Below are 22,371 nucleotides of genomic sequence, written 5' to 3' on the forward strand. Positions count from 1 at the left end.
CGGGTATGAGGGGAAGAAAGACAACTCTGTCAGGAGAAGTTCTGTGACGAAAGTTGGATACGGTAATGTATGAACTGACCGCAGTTGTTAGTGCATAAACAACCTCTAGAAGTTAAATTGTTCTGAACATTTGTACTTTTTGTCCATAATAGCACAAGACCTATAAAACTTCATAATAAAGGTACATTGGAGCCCACCTTTTAAGACCGCTGAATTAAGACTCCTGCTTTAAGACTCCCCCCTTTTAGGACCTTGTTTTTTCAGCTTTTGGGTGGTCTTTGTAGTGTTCGCAGTTTAACAGACTCGCAAACACATTTTAGTTATATGAAGTCTTATATCGCGCACGTATGTCCAGACTCGGACTGAAGGCGCAGGGATCTATTTATGCCGTGTGAGATGGAATTTTTTACACAATACATCACGCATTCACATCGACCAGCAGATCGCAGCCATTTCGGCGCATATCCTACTTTTCACGGCCTATTATTCCAAGTCACACGGGTATTTTAGTGGACATTTTTTATCTATGCCTATACAATTTTGCCAGGAAAGACCCTTTTGTCAATCGTGGGATCTTTAACGTACACACCCCAATGTAGTGTACATTTATTCCACATTGCACAAACAATTCAACGTAGAGGTTTCTATGCAGCTTCTTTATTCTCCACATTCAAGCTCCCGGATGTAGATTACATCATTTTGTCTTTTTATTATGATGTCAACATACTACACCTTTGGAGAGATGTTCCACTGTATTCAGTATAACATCAGTATACACAAGATGGACATTTATGTTTCTGTCTTTCAGTTGCACAGCAGGATGGAGGCGAGTGACATAAAATCGACTGCGGCCCGCAACGACTACCTTCTAACAATGGCTGCGGCCAATGCACACCAGATCCGCTTCTACAGCACCGATCTTCCCGAACTCATGAAAGTCAGTGTCTTTTCCTTTCTCTTCATCTTTTCTCTTCTGCTGTATGTCTGTCTTCTTACATTTAGTCAAGTTTTGACGAAACGTTTGAGATAGACCAGGAATGGAGAGGAGGGTGGTGATGTATGTATGCAGAGCAATTCCAGGAAAACCACCAGACAGATCTTTATCAAACTTTACATGGAAGTTCTTCCAGATTATACTACCACACTTTTTTATTCATTTTTTCAATAAAGGTTTTTGATGATGTCATATCGGGATTTTTGCAATACTTGAGGCCGCACTGCGGTGACCTAGTTTTTGTCCGAGCCGTTAGTTGTGAGTTTGTTTCTCTTTTGTTGAGCAATATTTGAAATCTCATGTCAACGTCTGTGTAGATTGATTAGAGCATATGTTGTATAAAACATCTTTCAATCATTAGACTCTTCAGTTCCCATGTATTATGTTGCAGACTTTAGACTGTGATATCTATGATCGGATACATGAGTACCTGCTGCTGGCTAACACCACTGCTGCCGACATCGCTAAGGTGGAGGCTAACACATTCGCCACCATTGCAGACGAGTCAGAAAAGGTATGCTGATACTCTGGTGAGGCAATGAAAATCACAAACAAACCGTCATTGATCATTGCCTCGCCTTTATCGTGCAAGCGAGTTTTTTTAGGAAAATGTTGAGATAAGTTAATTAATTATCTGTATCAAAAGTGTTTGTCTGTCTGTCCTCTTAAAAGACCACTGGGTCTTCTTCTTCTTCTTCTGCGTTCGTGGGCTGAAACTCCCACGTACACTCGTGTTTTTTGCACGAGTGGAATTTTACGTGTATGACCGTTTTTTACCCCGCCATTTAGGCAGCCATACGCCGTTTTCGGAGGAAGCATGCTGGGTATTTTCGTGTTTCTATAACCCACCGAACTGTGACATGGATTACAGGATCTTTTTCGTGCGCACTTGGTCTTGTGCTTGCGTGTACACACGGGGGTGTTCGGACACCGAGGAGAGTCTGCACACAAAGTTGACTCTGAGAAATAAATCTCTCGCCGAACGTGGGGACGAACTCACGCTGACAGCGGCCAACTGGATACAAATCCAGCGCGCTACCGACTGAGCTACATCCCCGCCCAACCACTGGGTCAAAGTAAACTAAATGTAACATTTATTTGGTCATAAATCCAACTTTTCAATAAACCACCACTTTTGATTTTTGATTTATTATCTTGAAATAATGATGACCTTTGTTGTGTTTCAGATTTCATGACAGTTCAGTCTGCAGTGTTACCTATTCCAAAATAATGATGGCCTTTGTTTGTTGTGTTTCAGATTTCACGGCAGTTCAGTCTGCAGTGTTACCTATTCCAAAACCAAGTGTTCACAAACTTGGTGCAATATCACTTCGATCCATGTCAGAATGACCCGGTGAGTATCAATGTCAATAACACCAAGTCTAGAACCACCCCTGGGGCTGTAGTTGTCACTTATGGTTTAGATCCATGCAGACAAGTCTTAATGGAGCTTAAAGTTGCTGCATGTGGCAAAATACTAAACAAGTTTGTCAAGAAAGTAGGAGCTCGGCTAGCTGTGCATAATAGAAGAACAATTAAGTTTTTTGAACGGGTAACATGCAGACAGCATTGGAATTTTTTTTTTAGCTATGGTGCGGAAGAAAACAAAGGCAGCCTAGCTTGTGCTCTTTGACCACTTGACTGCCTTAGGACGGGTATACCCATCATGCGCTTGTGCAGCCGCAGCGCCTTAGGACAGGTAAACCCGTCTTCTCCGTTCCGGGATTTTCCAGAAATACTACGTCACTGCTGACACACAAATAGCAGCCAATGGCTTGGTAGGATACCTCATTCTCATGAATAAACATAAATGGTGACGCGGTTTTGCGTCTGAAGGCTATTTTCGGCCTTGGCGACAGGGTAGGGGAGAGAAATCTCGACTTGTCAAAATGGCTAACGGTGACAGTCGACCGGGCCCTAGTAGGGAAAAACAAAGCCGGACTGACGCTACAGGCGGTGCAAATGATTATGGATTCTGACAGGGGAAGAGGAAGATCTTCTTTCGGACGATTCACTGGAAACAGGTAGATGATAGCGATTATAATCCTTTCTTGGAGCAAGCAAAACAGCCACCTGTGTTTGATCCACAGGCACCGGAAGATGCGCCGGACTGATTTTTCAAAAGTTCATATTTAAACATCATTATAAGCCAAACTAATTATTATTTCCATGATTAGACACTAAAAACAGATTCTTGGTTCAATTTCCCTTAAAAATAACATAAGTTTTACTTACCTACCTACTGCCAGTTTGGAGCTAGAATTTTTTGTGAATTATTACACCCCGAACTCCAATATTCCCTGGCAGTCAGGAATGCACATACGCAAGTTTTCTTTCTTTATTTGGTGTTTAACGTCGTTTTCAACCACGAAGGTTATATCGCGACGGGGAAAGGGGGGAGATGGGATAGAGCCACCGGACTTGTTAATTGTTTCTTGTTCACAAAAGCACTAATCAAAAAATTTCTCCAGGGGCTTGCAACGTAGTACAATATATTACCTTACTGGGTACGCAAGTTTTGATTGGCAGCGAAAGGGTTAACTGTGGATTTTTAATTTGGGAATGAATTCAGGGTAGCTTGGAAAGTTTTGGTTTGCATATTTTTTTGAGGAATGATGAAATGCAAAGCACAGTTTTTGTTTAACTTATAATTCTTTTGAGATAAATAATCAGAATGGCGCTTCTGTCTGTTTTAGAAAGATCACTAAGATAAAGTATGATGGTAGAGCTTTTGATTTGGCTGTTTTGGTATTTAGTGAAACTAATTTATGCACTTTGCCTGGTTTGTAAAACAGTACTGACAGTATTAACAAGGCTGAAATAATATGCATGTGCTTAAGCATTATGCACTTGATTTAATATATATAGTCATTTTTTTGGAAGGCGTTTTTATTTTTGGCATTTGCAATTCTCTTATATCTCACGAGAACAAAAAACCCAAATGCAGGCATAAATGAATACATTCTTCTTGCTCTGTGTGAAACAAGATGAATCAGACTTGGTGTCCAGGGAAAAGAGAGCGTGTTTGATGCCAACCACAAGATACTCTAACTTTGTAATCTACCACCAAATCAGAAAGAATCAGTCAACGAAGTATAAGCTGGTTCTTTATTCTCACTCATAACCAGCATATGTCAGTGAGTGGAATAGCTTAGGTTAGATTTCTTGGGAGACTGCATACAGCAGAGATTGAACCTAGATATACCATGGCCAGATATGATTTTCTTTTATGAAACAAAACAACAACAACATCAAAAACGTGTGAGTAGCAAACATCATCTTTTCAAAATAAAATGGACAGATTGTTTCAATTAGCTCCAGGTTACTTTTACCAGACATCTTTGTCCTCTTCACTGGAAAAAGAAACTGGCTTTTCTAGTGTGCAGTTCAAGAGAAAAGAGAATTTATTTTCTTGTGTATGAAAACAAGAATATATCTGTACACTAAAATGATAATGACAGGGAATATCAGATCATTGAATATGCCATTAAACTCTAAGCAACAGTATCTTGAGGTGGTATATCAATGGGTTATCAGCCTCAAGCCTCCAGTTCAGAAAAGCTAGTGGTGTATATTCATTGGTATCTACCCCCAGTGCAATAAAGTGAGTGGGGAGCATGGAGCTGCTCCGGAGTTGGAGAAAGAGGCCCGAAAATGTGCCACCAAAGTCGCCAAGGAAACGAAACTGGTTCGAGACTACTACCGTCAGCTAACTCAGCTGCAAGCAAAAGTGACAGATCGGGTCAGTGATTGTTATGTGTGTGTGTGTGTGTGTGTGTGTGTGTGTGTGTGTGTGTGTGTGTGTGTGTGTGTGTGTGTGTGTGTGTGTGCGAACATGTGTGTGTGTGAGAGACAGAGAGTGTGTGTGTATGTGTGTGTGTGTATATTTATGTGTGTGTGTGTTCATGCGTGCACCATGCATGCGTGTGTGTGGGTACATGTGTGTGTGTTCATGTGTGTGCGTATGTGTACATTCCAATTATGATTAAAGTGTGGTTTGTCACCGGGTTCTTGCTAAGCTTTTCATGATCAAAAGATCAATTAAGTCCACAATAAATTCTTAAGCTTCAATCATTCATCAGGTTTTGGCATTTTGTCTTTTAAAGTTTTATCTTACATTGCTCAGAATGTTCTTTAATTTTTATTTGCGATTCATTGGTGATGGTAGGATTAGCTTTGGTAATGACATCGTGACTTTTGTTATTTTTTCCGGCCTTTCTTTCTCTTTTTATATTTAGTCAAGTTTTGACTAAATATTTTAACATCGAGGGGGAATCGAAACGAGGGTCGTGGTGTATGTGCGTGCGTGTGTGTGTGTGTGCGTGTGTGTGTGTGTGTAGAGCGATTCAGACTAAACTACTGGACCGATCTTTATGAAATTTGACATGAGAGTTCCTGGGTATAAAATCCCCGAACGTTTTTTTCATTTTTTTGATAAATGTCTTTGATGACGTCATATCCGGCTTTTCGTGAAAGTTGAGGCGGCACTGTCACGCCCTCATTTTTCAACCAAATTGGTTGAAATTTTAGTCAAGTAATCTTCGACGAAGCCCGGGGTTCGGTATTGCATTTCAGCTTGGTGGCTTAAAAATTAATTAATGACTTTGGTCATTAAAAATCTGAAAATTGTAAAAAAAAATAAAAAATTATAAAACGATCCAAATTTACGTTTATCTTATTCTCCATCATTTGCTGATTCCAAAAACATATAAATATGTTATATTCGGATTAAAAACAAGCTCTGAAAATTAAATATATAAAAATTATTATCAAATTTTTTTTTTCGAAATCAATTTAAAAACACTTTCATCTTATTCCTTGTCGGTTCCTGATTCCAAAAATATATAGATATGATATGTTTGGATTAAAAACACGCTCAGAAAGTTAAAACGAAGAGAGGTACAGAAAAGCGTGCTATCCTTCTCAGCGCAACGAATACCCCGCTCTTCTTGTCAATTCCACGGGCACTGCCTTTGCCACAGGCGGTGGAGTGACGATGCTACGAGTATACGGTCTTGGTGCGTTGCGTTGCGTTCAGTTTTATTCTGTGAGTTCGACAGCTACTTGACTAAATATTGTATTTTCGCCTTACGCGACTTGTTATTTCTTTTCTCCTTCAGTTCCTTTTCTGTCCTCTTTCAACAGTTTGGTGTATTTTTTCTTTGATACCTCTTAATTTTCTGCTTCTCTAGCAATTGAACAGTTGAATGCTGGCTGGGTTTTTGTTTTTTTGTTTTTTTTGTTTTTGGGGGGGTGGGGGGTGTCGGGGTGCAGGAACAAGCATACTAACTTCCCGATGTACATAAAATGCGCAGTCTTAAAAGCAACTTGCTCAATGCTGTTTTGCCAAATAGAAAAATCCTTCCCGATCCAAGAAACGACATGAAAACTGCCATTGTGAGTTTGCATGTAGTTGTTCCGGCTGCCACTGTCAAAGGGTATGTCTGAGTGAGTGACTTAGTTAGGCTTAGGACAACATTTATATTTATGTAACGCTGAACTCACCAATGCAGACAGCTTATTATTCTAGCTTGTACTGAAACGCTTGGAGTGATGGAGGTCTTGTGGTGATGATTTTGTGGTGCGTGTGCAGCACTGATGCTTTTAATTTGTGCATGTGTTCTGACAGGAATGCAATATGAGTACAGAGAGGGGGTGGGGAGAGTGTGCATGTGCTGTGTATGTGTGTGTGTGTGTGTTAGGGGGGAGGTTGGGGGAGGAATGGTTGCAATTCATCTGTGTGTGTGGGGGGGGGGTGAGAGGGGGGCCCTGTGTGTGTGTGTGTGTATGTGTGTGTGTGTGTGTATGTGTGTGCGAGCATTCATTCATGAATTAGTGTGTGTGTGTCATCTATCTGTGTTTTTGTCAGTCTGTGTGTGTGTGTGTGTATGTGTGCATGCAACTATAGTTTTTCTCTTCAAACCTAGTGGGATAAGAATAAATGATTACAGACAATAAAAGTGACTACACAGTCATTTACATTTCTCTGCATAAGCCTCATGACAAAAATACTGTGCAACATGTATATTAAAAAGTAGAGGTACATTCTCTTATTGTACACAACCATGTTCACCTCCACAGCTGTGTCCAGGCTTTCACCAGAAATAAGACGTACATCCTTTCTCCCCCGAAAGGTGCATGGCTGCCTAAGTGGCGGAGTAAAAATGGTCATACACGTAAAATCCCACTCGTGCAAAAAACACAAGAGTACGTGGGAGTTTCTGCCCATGAACGCAAAGAAGACTATCCTTTCACTGGGACACATACCAGAAGTCAGTAACGTGGCCATGTTCTGTGCACAGTGGGACACATACCAGAAGTCAGTAACGTGGCCATGTTCTGTGCACAGTGGGACACATACCAGAAGTCAGTAACGTGGCCATGTTCTGTGCACAGTGGGACACATACCAGAAGTCAGTAACGTGGCCATGTTCTGTGCACAGTGGGACACAGACCAGAAGTCAGTAACGTGGCCATGTTCTGTGCACAGTGGGACACAGACCAGAAGTCAGTGACGTGGCCATGTTCTGTGCACAGTGGGACACAGACCAGAAGTCAGTGACGTGGCCATGTTCTGTGCACAGTGGGACACAGACCAGAAGTCAGTGACGTGGCCATGTTCTGTGCACAGTGGGACACAGACCAGAAGTCAGTGACGTGGCCATGTTCTGTGCACAGTGGGACACAGACCAGAAGTCAGTGACGTGGCCATGTTCTGTGCACAGTGGGACACAGACCAGAAGTCAGTAACGTGGCCATGTTCTGTGCACAGTGGGACACAGACCAGAAGTCAGTGACGTGGCCATGTTCTGTGCACAGTGGGACACAGACCAGAAGTCAGTAACGTGGCCATGTTCTGTGCACAGTGGGACACAGACCAGAAGTCAGTAACGTGGCCATGTTCTGTGCACAGTGGGACACATACCAGAAGTCAGTAACGTGGCCATGTTCTGTGCACAGTGGGACACAGACCAGAAGTCAGTAACGTGGCCATGTTCTGTGCACAGTGGGACACAGACCAGAAGTCAGTGACGTGGCCATGTTCTGTGCACAGTGGGACACAGACCAGAAGTCAGTGACGTGGCCATGTTCTGTGCACAGTGGGACACAGACCAGAAGTCAGTGACGTGGCCATGTTCTGTGCACAGTGGGACTTTAGTGCTGAATTCATTTCGCAGATTGACATGATAGGTGTCACTTAGGAAATTAATTTAGCCTAAATGTCCCCACTGGACAAGAAGCAGCCAGGCTGTTAATGTTTGGTATGTGTGCACGCACGCTGAAGGGTGTTGTTATCCCGTGTAAAGCCTGGAGAAATCTGTGGCAATGAACATGATTGCTGAATACTTGAGAAGGACTGTACAGCGGAACCCGCCTTTTAAGACCCCCCAATTTGGCTGACTGACTGACTGACTGACTGACTGACTGACTGACTGACTGACTGACTGACTTACTGACTTACTGACTGACTATTGGGGTTTCACGTCCTCTGAGGTGACTGGAACATCATTATTTGGGACATTAAATGTGATACGATTTTTTTAAAAAAATTAAAAAACTGAACCCCAATTTAAGACTCCCTCCTTTTTAAGGCCGTGTTTTCTCAGACTTTCTGTTCATAACCTCTGTCAATTTACCCCCATTTTAAGACTCCCTCCTTCTTAAGATTTTCTCAGATTTTTGGAGGTCTTTAAAGGGGGGTGCCACTGTACCTTAAATCTGACTGGGACTATTTTTCACTCAGATGTCAGAGTCAAGCCAAGAGGAGAAGCTTGATGCAAAGGAAGGCAAAACCAATGGAGCCGCCGTAGATCCTGAAGTTCGGATGGAGGAAGTTCGACAAAATATACGAAAAGCTGAGGTCAGTATTCTTGTATATTTTGTACTCCCGCTTAAAGACCCTGAGTGATAAGAGTAGAATGCGACTCAGTGGAGAACCTGACTTCGATGTTCAGTGACATATTGTCAAGCCTCTAGAGTGGATGTTTGAGTGTACGATGAAGAAGAAGAAGAAGTATAGTTAGTTTGATGACCAAACATGTACATGCTACGTTGATGTAATGCAAGTTTTTATCCTGCTGTGCTGCATGGATATACATTTTTGTTATCTCTTTTTCAGACCTCAAAAATGAAAGCAGAAGCACGTTTAGAAGCGTTGCGGCAGGCAGGCAGTAAGTACTCGACTTGGCATATTTATTCATTTTCAGAGAGTGTGTTTATGTGTTTGTAAGTGTGTGTGTGTACGTGTGCATGTGTGTATACTTAGATGTATGTGTGTGAAAAAACTCTTTGCTAATTTTCAGAGTGCATGTGTGTGTGTGTGCGTGTGTGTGTGTGGGTGGGTACGTGAAAGTAGGCTGGAAGACGACCAAGTGCGTGAAGCACTGACAGATAGTTGTGTGAATTCCAGCTACAATGGAACCCCCTTTTTAAGACCTCCACAAATCTGAGAAAATAAAGTTTTAAAAAGTAGGGAGTCTGAAAATGGGGTTAAATTTACAGAGGTTAATTGTATGAACAAAAGTTTGAAAAGAACAAGGTTAAATGTTTCGTTTCATGTTTCAGTCAATGTGGACGAGTGGCTAGACCAGGCACAGATGGACTCCCTGACTGCCGACGAGAACGGAATCCAGCGAACGCCATCACAGATGTCTTTACGCACAGAAAGTTCAGGCGGGGTATGAATAGCACCTGTGTTATGCTTTCCTTGTTAAAATAATTCATTCAATTCCATTGTTAGGGATGGACCGGGTCAACTTTATTTGCATACCCAGAGATTGTATTTATGTCCCACCCTCGCATCACCATTGTGGTATGTAAAAGACCTTGGTCACTGTGTCAGAAAAGCAGATCATTGCTGAATAGCGCATTTTCAGTGCTTATAAGCAAGAAAAATACATCAACAAAATCAAAGTGTTGTAATTTATGTTTAAATTTAGATCTAGAAATCTTCTTGCTGAATTGTTTGCCATACTGGGCTCTTAGACACGTGTGAGTTGATGTTGGCTAATTTTTATGCAGTTATATGATGATTATTGGAGAATCTGTCGTCTTGAAGTAGTGAAAACGTCAGCAGTTGTAGAGCAGGCAGAAAATAATCTCTCTCCTTCATTGTTTCTCACAGCACAGTGCAGATGACCCTGAACCGACGTACACTCACTATGATGACGATGATGATGATTTCAACGACGATACGTTCACCAGCAACTATGGCGGTTCAATGAATCGCTTCGGCAAACCTTTCCCCATCCTATGCAAAGCTCTCTATGACTTTGAGGTGAGCGCGTTTTTTAGTTGTTTTTTTTAGTTCATGCTGTCTCCATCTATAAGTGCACTGTGTAGTGGCTGTATATAGATGATCACGAAGTGTATTATATCATTGATGTAGTATATTAAAAAATATGAATGTGCAGCATCTTGCACACCAAATGTTAGTGGAAAGCCGGGTCTGCTTGCTTTAATTCTGGTATAAAAACTATTGTTTTCACTTTACTTTGTGCTGGAGTGAAGCTGGGCAGATTTGCTTTGCTTAGTCTTGCTTAAATCTTTAAGAAGGAGGTTACAGTGGCCCCCCCTCCTTCCCTTTAAGACCACCAGAAAATCAGGCCTTAGAAAGGAGGTAGTCTTAAAAGATCTTCTCCTTCCCTGATTGCCATCTCAAAAAGAAGTTACATGTACATTTACAGAGGTTATGAACTCAAAATCATAGAAAGCAAAGTCCTCAAAGTCTTAAACCAGGGGATCTAAAAAAGGGGTTTCCACTGAGAAAGCAAGGTCTTGCAAGGGGGGGGGGGGGGGGGGGGGTGACGGTACTGAGATTGAGCATCAGCAACTCTTTCAAAGCTTAATTCATCATCTGTACCATAAGTGTTTGTCTGTCTGCCGATGGACTGTGAAGATCATTGGGTGGATGTGAATGTTATGTGTCATAAATAAAACATTCTAGTAAGTTATCATTCATGTTTTTTGCTTCGAAAGTGGGAAATCTTAAATCAAGGGGTCTTAAAAGGGGTTTCCACTGAACATGCATAATGTAACATGCATAATGTAACATGCATAATGTAACATGCATAATGTAACATGCATAATGTAACATGCATAATGTAACATGCATAATGTAACATGCATTTTGTTGTCTATTTCAGGCCAGCAACTACGACGAACTGAGCATCAAACAACATGAACCTCTCACACTTGTGGCTATCGGTGATGGGGAGGGATGGGTCAAGGTCAGTGTGTGTGTGTTAACCCCACTTCAGTCCCGTATTATACCAAACCGAGTGAGGTGCATACGTGCGTACGTGTGTGTGTGTGTGTGTGTGTGTGTGTGTGTGTGTGTGTTTGTACCTTTGTCTGTGTGTGTGTGTCTCTGTGTGGATATATGTGTGACAGGGAAACTAGTGCGTCAATCTTCACAGCAGGCTCTGCAGTTGTTGGCCTTAGATAGTGCGAGCCAACATCTGTGAATTGAAGAGTTCTGTTTGTGATAGGGCCTGGCTGCTGGGGTTTCCTTGTATGTTCTTGTTTCCTTTGCGTAACCATAACAATTTTTATAGGGCTAAGAAATTAGATCTAAAATTCTCAATCCTGTTTGATTGGACTTCGCCTCCAAAGGTGATTGTTGTGTTCCGACACCCGGTTACATATGCATGCGTACATCCATGTGTGTATGCATGTCAAATTGTATACGGCCTGTGTCACTCTGTCCATCAGTCAATTCTTTTCCTGCTTATGTCCTCCTGGGTATGTGTTTGTCTGTCTTCCGTCAAGTAACGTCTGTCTTGACTGCAACAGAAATTATGAGTTTTGAATCTCGAGATTATCAATTGGTTGGTTGTTTGGTGGGTATTTTAGTTGCCTGGTCGATTTATGCAATGAGTGATTGATTGATCACTGGATTGATCTGCAGGCCCAGAGTTCCTCTGGCAAGGCAGGCTACATTCCAGAGAACTACGTGGATCTGAGCGAGACGGACATGTCGATGCAAACTTCCGATGCGACCCCAGAAGTACACACCATCAACGCTTCCAACGTTGACACCGATGTCACACCCACTGTGGAGGCCGCCCCCCTCTCCCCACCCCCACCATCATCCCCACCAGCAGAGCAACAACCACCACCGCAACTTGAACAACAGCAGCAACAACCTCAGCAACAGTCCCAGCCTGCCGCAGTCCCCACCATGGCAGAATTGCAATCCCCGCCGACAGAAATGCCGCCGGATACAACATCTTCGTATTCGTCAGGAGACTTGGAGGTCCAGCAAGCAACGGACGATTTCGTGGAAGACAGCGCCTTCCCCCCTCCTCCCCCCTCTACCTCTGTTCCTGGTCAGTGATTTGGGGGGGGGGGGGGGGGGAAGAATGGGGAGGGTGGGAGGAGGGGGTGTGGGGGTGGAATATGTTCATTAGCTGCCTGATGAGTTTAGAAGATCTTCAAAAAGCAATATACGACTTTACTTATCGTTGTGCCCTGACAAAACCAGGAAATTCAGTTGATTGCCAGTGGATTGAGTACTTTCAGCAAGTGTAGCTGTACCTGGAAACCTTACCCTCAAAAATTGTCTTGACACAAGACATCACTATAAACAAATTCTCTTCTTGACTAACAGTAGTAATCTGTGAGTCTTAGTACTCAACAGTGTCCGTCCGTATGTACGTCTTAAAGGGGAGGGTTTTAAAAGGGAGCTACACTGTATTGGGACATGGCAAAGGCATATAAGTATAGGTATAAGCATTTTCTTTTTTTAAACAGGAGCCACATGGGCAAGAGCACTGTACGACTACGGAGCACAGACCAATGAAGAGTTGTCTTTCATGGAGGGGGCGCTGATCAAGATCGTGCGGAAGGATGACAACGGTGTGGATGATGGGTATTGGGAGGGGGAGCTCAACGGTCGCAGCGGCGTCTTTCCCTCACTCGTGGTCGAGGAAATCATGGATCCTAATGCTGATCCTGTACGTATCTAATGTATATAATTAGATTTTATCATGTGTGTGTGTGTGTGTGTAGTGTGTGTGTGTGTGTGTGTGTGTGTGTGTGTGTGTGTGTGTGTGTGTGTGTGTGTGTGTGTGTGTGTGTGTGTGTGTGTGTGTGTGTGTGTGTGTGTGTGTGTGTGTGTGTGTGTGTGTTTTGCTATTGTACATTGCCTGGAGCTCTGGTGAGAAGGGGCGATTGATACGTGTTCATTATTATTATTATTTATTACTAGCTGTTTGGTTTTTCTTGCTGATGATTAATGTGTGTATGGTGGATTTTTGTGGATTTCTTTGCAGTGCTGATCTGGTATTTTAATTCATCTGATATTTTTGGTTAGTGATAAATGATGCAATACTTTGTCAAGCTGATTTTATCAAATTGTTTTTAAACAGATGATAGATTGAGAATAACTTTGTCCATTCATTCCTCTCATCCCATTAAATAATTATGTCTCAATTTTGGTGGAATTCTTTATTTCATAGCAGAAATTTTCCTCCGAAAACGGCGTATGGCTGCCTAAATGGCGGGGTAAAAAACGGTCATACACGTAAAATTCCACTCGTGCAAAAAACACGAGTGTACGTGGGAGTTTCAGCCCACGAACGAAGAAGAAAGAAGAAGAATAGCAGAAATTTATCAAAACGATGCAAATGAATGTAATGTAGGAATAGCCTTGCAAGTTTGTGTTCCATGGTGTTTGCTGGACATGAAAACAATCAATATTCATGCTGCAAGGTAAGTGACTGGCTGTAGCCAGCTTACGAAAAATAGACGATGTTTAGAAATAACTCGGTCAAGTTTGAATGAGTTGTGAAAGAGTGAATATACTCTTGTTTTAAATGTGTCAAGCTTATCAACATGTGCTCCTTGTCCACGTGTTTCAGACACCTCCCTTGCTAGTGACTGGCCTATAAGGTTACAAGCGAAAGGTTGACTCAGTAAAAGCAAGAGTATTCACTCTTTCACAGTCTATACAAACCAGCAGAGTTATTTCTGAACATCGTCTAGTGCTTATTGGACGCTTCTCGATCATTGCAATTGATATAGGTCCATTCTAGGCTGTTTTTTTAATTTTTATTTATTTATTCCCTTATCTTTTGTGTAGTAAAGTATAGCATCATTAGGTGTTATGTCTGTTGCAGGATGCATTGTCACCACTAACAGACTTCGGAGTCCCGCCTCCTGTGCTGGTTACCATGCCAACGCCAGATGACGAGCCACCACCCCCTCCACCCCTCTGTCAGAACGGTGCAGGTCAGCATATTTTACCGCCCCTATTTTTATGTTGAGTTGAGTCACTATTCACTGCGTATGATTTTGTGTCCGGTTTTCACGTGTTTATAGTTGGTTTAATTACCGTTTGATATTTATATTGTGTTATGTGATTCTTTGACATTAATCAGAGCTTGTTGAATTCAGTTTTTATTTTGTTTTGTTTTTGTGAGGTTGCATGCATGTATATAGTGTGTTTATCTGATTGACATCATGATATAGTTTGTGTCTGAAACATTAATTGGAGCAGGGGATAGAGATGAAGGCGGGTGGGCAAGGGGAGAGATAGGGTTTGCAAATAAATTATCGGATGTGATTGTGAAAAACTGAGAAACAGTCTCAAGCTAGTAGGTCGAGTTGGAAGTCGAGCTGCTCCGTCTTAGGTCAAACATAATAAATCAAGAGGCGTTTGTGTGCATGGTTCACATGGATGAGCTATAGTAGTATGTGAATGCATGGAATGTTGTTTTTAGAAAGTTCATGGCTGTGCTGTCTTGGCTGAAACTGATATGTTTGTGCATCTGAGCCCAGATTTATTTTATTGTGCAAGGGATGATAAGCTTTAGATGTTTGGTTTGAGTGTGATGTTTTGTACTCCTGCTGCTAAGTCATATTACTATGAAGTGGTTGCACTTGTGATGTCAGTGGATCCCCTCCCCCAGCACACACACACACATGCACACGCACGCATGCACACACACAGACACACACACAGACACACACACAGACACACACACACATACACACACAACACACAAACACACACACACACACACACACACACACACACACAACCTCAAGTTCTTAGGAGCAGTGACCCAATTTGAAAAAAGCTCATCAATAATGATGCGTGTAGATGAAAGTGTTTACAAAAAACTTGTTCGACTTTGTAGCTCCTGGTGAACTATTAATTCAAGATTGATATGGTTTTAGAAGATAGATTTTTGGTGATTGTTTTTTTTCTTATTTTCTGCAACCCCCCTCCCCCTCTCCCCTACCACTCCCTCACCGCTTCTGTTTTTATTTATATGTTTTATATTTAAATCTTTTTTTTATTTGGGTCACTTTGAGGGAACAGTGGACAGTTAAGCCAAAGGGAATGTGATGTGTAAGTTTGAAAGTTACAGAGAGATAGCACATAGACTTAAATGGTTCACTGTGTGTCGATCATGTCACTAGAGTTAATTGTATATATCTGTGTGTATGTCACCATGTCAACTGTTGTAATTTGTCATCGTTCAGCTGCTATGGTGTTTTGGAATATCTGTAAGTGTACTCTGCCTTGATAAGATTTTAGTTTAATGTGGACAATGCACATTTTACTTTCTTCTTCCAGAAAACAGTGTGTAGCCCTTGTTATACAGTGGAACCCCCCTTTTAAGACCTCCACAAATCTGAGAAAATCAGGTCTTAAAAAGGAGGGAGTCTTAAAAAGGAGGGAGTCTTAACAAGGGGGTACATTTACACAGGTCATGAACAGAAAATCTGAAAAAACAGGGTCTTAAAGGGAGGGAATCTTAAATGGGGGGGGGGGGGGGGGGTTATGGGGTGTCTTAAAAGGGGGGTTCCACTGTATTTTCAGCGCACTCAGAGTCTAATGAGCTCTGCCCCTTTGTTGCGTAGACTTGGCACATGACAGCTAAAATCTCTTTAGCACATACATATATATATACACAATATGAGTGGTTTGTCTACTATTATTATGAGTGTTTCTTACACAACTATCTCATTTGAAAGTTTTCACTTTTAGTTTTCAACCTCATCGCTGTCTTGGGGTGAAAATGTATATATATAGCTGCAAAGAAATTTACCTTCACACAGTCTTTAGACTTGTGCACCACTTTTTTCTGAGTGATGTCAGTTTTCTTCTTGTTTCTGGTCCTACCAGCACTCTGCTTCCAGTCTCTTTGTTCACCTTTTCTAAAACAATGTCTTTTTCTGATAAAAATGAGAATTTTTGTGTCCTTTATCTCGATCATCAGCATCATTTTTCTTGTTTTCTTGAAAATTCATCCCAAAAGTTCGTTTTCACAAGTACTGCTATTTTCAGCATTTTTATGAATAGAAGTACAGGGCAGATGTATCGACTGGTATACATTTTTGACAGGTGTCTATTGTTGATGTACACATAGCTGTTGTCCATATTTTTCCTTGAGTTACAGGAAGTCGTTTAGGTGTCAAATACTGTTAAATTTCTCTGTCAGTAACTGTAGCCAGTGCTTTGCATTGTGTGTAGGCGTATGTACTTTGTTGTGTGATTCCTTCCTGTTCAGGGTGCCCCCATCATGTTAAAATTACAATCCTTCCTGTATATATTATAAAGGATTGTGGGATAAGAGAATCATTTCGTTTTAACACACATATCAAATCAACAGCCTGCCTGCTTTTTGTCTAGATTGAGATTTGTTGTTGTTGCTGAGTTAAGTTCGTAAATGGCATATGTGTGTCAACCTGCAAAATTGATTCGGTAGCTCAGATTGTAGGGCTTGTGATCAGCTGCATGGTCGTGTGTTTGAATCCGACTAGGATGGACAGGAGTCAACTTTCTGTGCAGACTCATGCAGAGACAGTATTCTACCGGCGTAGTGGCCTAGTGGATAAAGACACCGGCCTCCCAAGCTGAAGGTTGTGGGTTCGAATCCCGGCCAGGCCTGGTGGGTTAAGGGTGTAGATTTATCCGATCTCCCAGGTCAACTTATGTGCAGACCTGCTAGTGCCTTATCCCTCTTCGTGTGTACACGCAAGCAAAATTAAGACCAAGAAAGAACGGAAAAGAACCTGTAATCCATGTCAGAGTTCGGTGAGTTACAGAAACACGAAAATACTCAGCATGCATCCTCTGAAATCGATGTATGGCTGCCTAAATGGCAGGGTAGATACGGTCATACACGTAAAAACCAACATGTGCAAAAAAGGCGAGCGTACGTGGGAGTTTCAGCCCATGAACGAAGAAGAACAAGAAGAAATTGCCAAATTGATTGGGTATAACTCAGATTGTAGGGCATGTACTGGGTTTGTGATCAACTTATCATGTGTTTGAATCCGCCTGGGATGGACGTTGGTCAACTTGCTGTGCAGACTGAGAGACAGTATCAATGTCTCGCCCCCGTCCATCACCTGGCATGTATAATAGACATCGGTCATTCTGCCATAAGCCATACACCGATTTCAGGGCATGCATGCTGGGTATTTTCGTGTTTCTATAATCTACACAAAAAGCTGTGCAGGCTGCTCATTACACTTAACACGCACACACCTGGGTAGCGCGACTATGTTGCTGTTAGCTTTCCATTGGGAGAAAACGACCCAAATTTTCCAGCGATAGGAAAATAAATCAATGAAAATGTAAAAATGAACAAGAAATTCCTGTGCAGGTGGCAGGCAGAGGTGTTGAGTTTTGGTATGTGTGTAAGTGGAAGAATATGCTCTTGTTCTCTGTAAAGGTGTGGACAGGTCTGTGATGGTTTAAACAGGAAGGATATGCTCCTGTTCTATGTAAAGGTGTGGTCAGGTCTGTGATGGTTTAAACAGAAAGGATATGCTCCTGTTCTCTGTAAAGGTGTGGACAGGTCTGTGATGGTTTAAACAGGAAGAATATGCTCTTGTTCTCTGTAAAGGTGTGGACGGGTCTGTGATGGTTTAAACAGGAAGGATATGCTCCTGTTCTCTGTAAAGGTGTGGACAGGTCTGTGATGGTTTAAACAGGAAGGATATGCTCCTGTTCTCTGTAAAGGTGTGGACAGGTCTGTGATGGTTTAAACAGGAAGGATATGCTCCTGTTCTCTGTAAAGGTGTGGACAGGTCTGTGATGGTTTAAACAGGAAGGATATGCTCCTGTTCTATGTAAAGGTGTGGACAGGTCTGTGATGGTTTAAACAGGAAGGATATGCTCCTGTTCTCTGTAAAGGTGTGGACAGGTCTGTGATGGTTTAAACAGGAAGGATATGCTCCTGTTCTATGTAAAGGTGTGAACAGCTCTGTGATGGTTTAAACAGGAAGGATATGCTCCTGATCTATGTAATTAGGTGTGGACAGGTCTGTGATGGTTTAAACAGGAAGGATATGCTCGATATGCTCCTGTTCTATGTAAAGGTGTGGACAGGTCTGTGATGGTTTAAACAGGAAGGATATGCTCCTGTTCTCTGTAAAGGTGTGGACGGGTCTGTGATGGTTTAAACAGGAAGGATATGCTCCTGTTCTATGTAAAGGTGTGGACAGGTCTGTGAAGGTTTAAACAGGAAGGATATGCTCCTGTTCTATGTAAATGTGTGGACAGGTCTGTGATGGTTTAAACAGGAAGGATATGCTCCTGTTCTATGTAAAGGTGTGGACAGGTCTGTGATGGTTTAAACAGGAAGGATGGTAGCTAAGAATGTTCATCTCTGCACTACACACTCCTTCCTTCAGTGTTCCCACGCTCTTCGCTCAGTGCTGTCATTGCCCGGTGCCTGTGTTCCTGACACAGGATTTTAGTTTGTGTGTGCGTGTACAGTGGAACCCCCTTTTTAAGACCTACAAAATCTGAGAAAATCAGATCTTGAAAGGAGGGAGTCTGAAAATGGGGGTAAATTTACAGAAGTTAGGAACAGAAAGTCTGAGAATAAACAGGGTTTTTAAAAGGAGGGAGTCTTAAAATGGGTTTAAATTTACAGAGTTTATGAACAGAAAGTCTGAGAAAACAGGGTTTTAAAAGGGAGGGAGTCTTAAAATTTAGGGGGGGGGGGGGGGAGTCTTAAAAGTTTTTTTTCTCACTGTATTCAGCACAGTACACGAGTTCATTGTGTGTTTCCTCCTTCTTCCAGTGCACCGTCCTCGAAAAGCACGCAACTCTGGCGGCTTTGTTCGCATCGGTTCTGTCAATCCTGAGTCCTATGAATCGGCTGTTTAGGTATCTCCTTACATACCCTCCACTTAACGCCATTGTGTATCTAACAAACGTCTTTTACGCTCGTTTATAGGTTCATTATAAGTCCTTGCTAGCTACTGCTGTTGTGTGAAGGTGTTTGCTAACTCTTCCCTTATATGTTCTCTGCAGGCTGATAGGGAGTAGTGTTTTTGACCATATTATTTTAACTGCATGCTAAAAATAATTAACAATTTCTTTACCATTAAGATTTAACTAGCACTTGTTTCATGCTAGAGTGTTAAGCGGAACGAATCTTAAATTTCAGAATTGGTTTAGATTCAGGGAAAAGGCATGTTATGTCATCATTGCTGCTGTTAAGAAATGTTTGTGAAGGATTTTTTTTCAGAGACTTTTTGACGTTTTAAAATCTTGTTCTTTTGCTTGTGCTTGTAGAGGGTGTCAAATCACTATAACATTCTCCTTAGGCTTATAAATTATACATGTGCTTCGATGTAGATCTTAAACTGCCAGGCCATTTGTAGTGCTTGATTTAAATCAATAATCTGTACAGTAGAGCTAAAGGTTCCTTGAAAACGAATGTTCCCATTGACCATTGTCATTTGGTAGCTTTTAATAGAGTGCAATAGAGCAACAGAGCTTGCTTCTCTTCTGGTTGCAAGCACTGAAGTCTCATACGAGGTATGATCCAAACAAAATGATCAAATGTGATTTTCGCAGAGACCGTTTGACGTATCTGGCCCAAATTACAGCAGTCATTAGAACTACTCTCCTCCGACATCGATGCAGAGTCACACGTGTCTAAGCCAATCAGAAAAGGCCTTAATGTGGCCTTATTTGGGGTTGCTTTTCAGCTCTGATTTGACGTCTTTTTTGTAGGTCCTGGGTGCAATGAAACTTGTTGGCAAAAAGTCTGAAGTTCAAAGAGGGTATATTCAGCAATCTCAAGGGGTGTAATCAGGTCTGAAGAATGTGTGAGGCAAAAATGGGATTATTTGGTCTTTTAGGAATGGAGTTACGGCCCTTCTTTTGAGGAGACCGACATTTTCATGAAGGAGAAGGGCAGTCTGGGTTTCGCAGTTTGGTCGCTGACTGCTAAACTCGTGAATAAGTTTGGGTAAAACGGTTTCTGCATAGTATGTGACAATGACAGTGCTGTCAGTAGACAGAATATCGACTGCAACGGGACCTTCGTGGTAAAAAAATACAGCGAATAGCCCTGTTTCTGCTTTGAAAACCTCGCTTACAAATTTGATGCATCTCGTCATTTTGGTCTAGACACGCTTTGTTTCTGTGTTTTCTGGCACTAAAGTAGAAGGAAACCAAAGTCTCATAATCAGTGATTACAGTAATAACAAATTTGGGTCTGCTGGGTTCACAACGGTTGAGCAGATCGCGTGCAAGAGGACCCTGATGGTCCTTCCGTTCCCTTGTCAGCTAATGAGGCACCCATTTTGCAGCCAGCTTTTGAAGCGGATAATCATTGAGTAGAACTCTCTGGATTGTTCCATATGAAAGTTGAAGTTTTGCTCTTTATACCCGCATGTACACTTTTTGAGTCACTTGAGAAAAAGTGACTCTATGTAATCGGTCAGTGTTAGTCTGTCCGGCCGGCCGTCCGGCCGGCCGGCCGGCCGTAGACACCACCTTAACGTTGGACTTTTCTCGGAAACTATCAAAGCGATCGGGCTCATATTTTGTTTAGTCGTGACCTCCAATGACCTCTACACTTTAACGATGGTTTCGTTGACCTTTGACCTTTTTCAAGGTCACAGGTCAGCGTCAAAGGAAAAATTAGACATTTTATATCTTTGACAAAGTTCATCGGATGTGATTGAAACTTTGTAGGATTATTCTTTACATCAAAGTATTTACATCTGTAGCCTTTTACAAACGTTATCAGAAAAACAAGGGAGATAACTAGCCTTTTCTGTTCGGCAACACACAACTTAACGTTGGGCTTTTCTCGGAAACTATAAAAGTGACCGGGCTCAAATTTTATGTGAACGTGACTCCCAGTGACCTCTACACTTTGACGTCTGCTTTGGTGACCTTTGACCTTTTTCAAGGTCACAGGTATGTCTTGAAGGAAAAAAATTGAAATATCATATCTCTGAAACTATTCATCGGATTTGATTCAAACTTTATAGGATTATTCTTTACATCAAATTATTTACATCTGTATTGTGTTGTGAATAGCAATTTCTTCCTGTCCATCTGATGCCTCATATAATATTCAGAACTGCGAAAGTGACTCGATCGAGCGTTTGCTCTTCTTGTTAATCTTAGTTCTTAAATTTTGACACAGCAGCTACATTATTCTCGTTTAAAGCGCTCTTCAGAAGTCTTTTGGGCTTGTCAGAGTTATTCCCCTTTTCCCCAGTTTCAATTTCCCTTTTCTTTTGTCAGATTGTCGAATATGGAACAGCTTTGATTCATGTAACGTTCTTCAGCTTTGTAGACATTTTGGTTGTACCATTGCCCAGCTACACTCTTCAAAGAAGTGAAGATTTTTATGGTGCTTGACAAAAGACCCCGTTTTGAAGCACAACCCAAAAGTGACGTATTTGACAACCTCGTCATTTATGACGTAGTAACCAAATGACGTTATCTTTTGGAGGTACATTATACCAGTGAAATGTTTGTTCTTTCAAATGATATATTACTTTTTATGATCAGTTGCCTGAGACTTGTATGATCAGGGTTTGATCATTTTGTTTGGATCATACCTCGTACCAGAGTGCTTGGGAAAAATAATGTAAAAAATCTGATACAAAAAAGCGTACATGTAACATAAAAAATCCCACAAAACTACAAGCCGAAATATGAGAAAATGGTATCCAGGGGAGGCAATTTTTCAACTGCAAGTCCAGGAGTGGTTTACAGCTGTTGCCTCCCTTTAATACCATTGAACTGATTTTAAATGTTTCATTATGATGCGTACCTCATTAATAGTTTACTAGTTTACGCAGACAACAAGGGATAAAACTAGAGTTTATACCCAGATGTGAAACTGTTGCCTTTATGATTTTTCAGTATTATTTTCATTTAGTATTGTTGCATGAACTTGTTTTGCTTTTTCAGTATTATGTTCATTTATTATTATTGCATGCTGTGAGTATTATTGGTGCATGTGATTGTATAATGTTGTCATGACTACTGTTGGCTGCTGTTAAAATGTTATTGTCTTGCAGGTAGCAGCTAGCTTGTTTTTAATTTTTCAACGCAAATAACATAATTATAAAAGAGTATTTTTTCCCTT

The 22,371-nt window shown here is 41.5% G+C and overlaps 1 protein-coding gene across 4 annotated transcripts in view; it reads left to right on the forward strand.

Moving 5' to 3' along the window:
- Nucleotides 1-22,371, forward strand: part of LOC138968882 (F-BAR and double SH3 domains protein 2-like) — a 110,315-nt gene that overhangs the window by 84,436 nt on the left and 3,508 nt on the right. For 2 of the 4 annotated variants that reach the window (XR_011456308.1, XM_070341555.1), the window contains exons 8-19: nucleotides 809-937; nucleotides 1,386-1,508; nucleotides 2,253-2,348; nucleotides 4,590-4,736; nucleotides 8,739-8,855; nucleotides 9,114-9,165; nucleotides 9,560-9,672; nucleotides 10,119-10,271; nucleotides 11,140-11,223; nucleotides 11,904-12,324; nucleotides 12,749-12,951; nucleotides 14,116-14,227. Coding sequence is in view for 2 of the 4 variants with exons in the window: in XM_070341555.1 (XP_070197656.1) it covers nucleotides 809-937; nucleotides 1,386-1,508; nucleotides 2,253-2,348; nucleotides 4,590-4,736; nucleotides 8,739-8,855; nucleotides 9,114-9,165; nucleotides 9,560-9,672; nucleotides 10,119-10,271; nucleotides 11,140-11,223; nucleotides 11,904-12,324; nucleotides 12,749-12,951; nucleotides 14,116-14,227 (1,750 nt within the window). In the remaining 2 variants the exon portion in view is untranslated. Of the gene's footprint in view, nucleotides 1-808; nucleotides 938-1,385; nucleotides 1,509-2,252; nucleotides 2,349-4,589; nucleotides 4,737-8,738; nucleotides 8,856-9,113; nucleotides 9,166-9,559; nucleotides 9,673-10,118; nucleotides 10,272-11,139; nucleotides 11,224-11,903; nucleotides 12,325-12,748; nucleotides 12,952-14,115; nucleotides 14,228-19,047; nucleotides 19,349-22,371 lie in introns of those variants that run through there. The other 2 variants (XM_070341556.1, XR_011456309.1) reach the window with 2 other exon arrangements.

This window comes from Littorina saxatilis, linkage group LG6 (genome assembly GCF_037325665.1).
Source record: "Littorina saxatilis isolate snail1 linkage group LG6, US_GU_Lsax_2.0, whole genome shotgun sequence".
In the NCBI taxonomy this organism is placed as follows: domain Eukaryota; kingdom Metazoa; phylum Mollusca; class Gastropoda; order Littorinimorpha; family Littorinidae; genus Littorina; species Littorina saxatilis.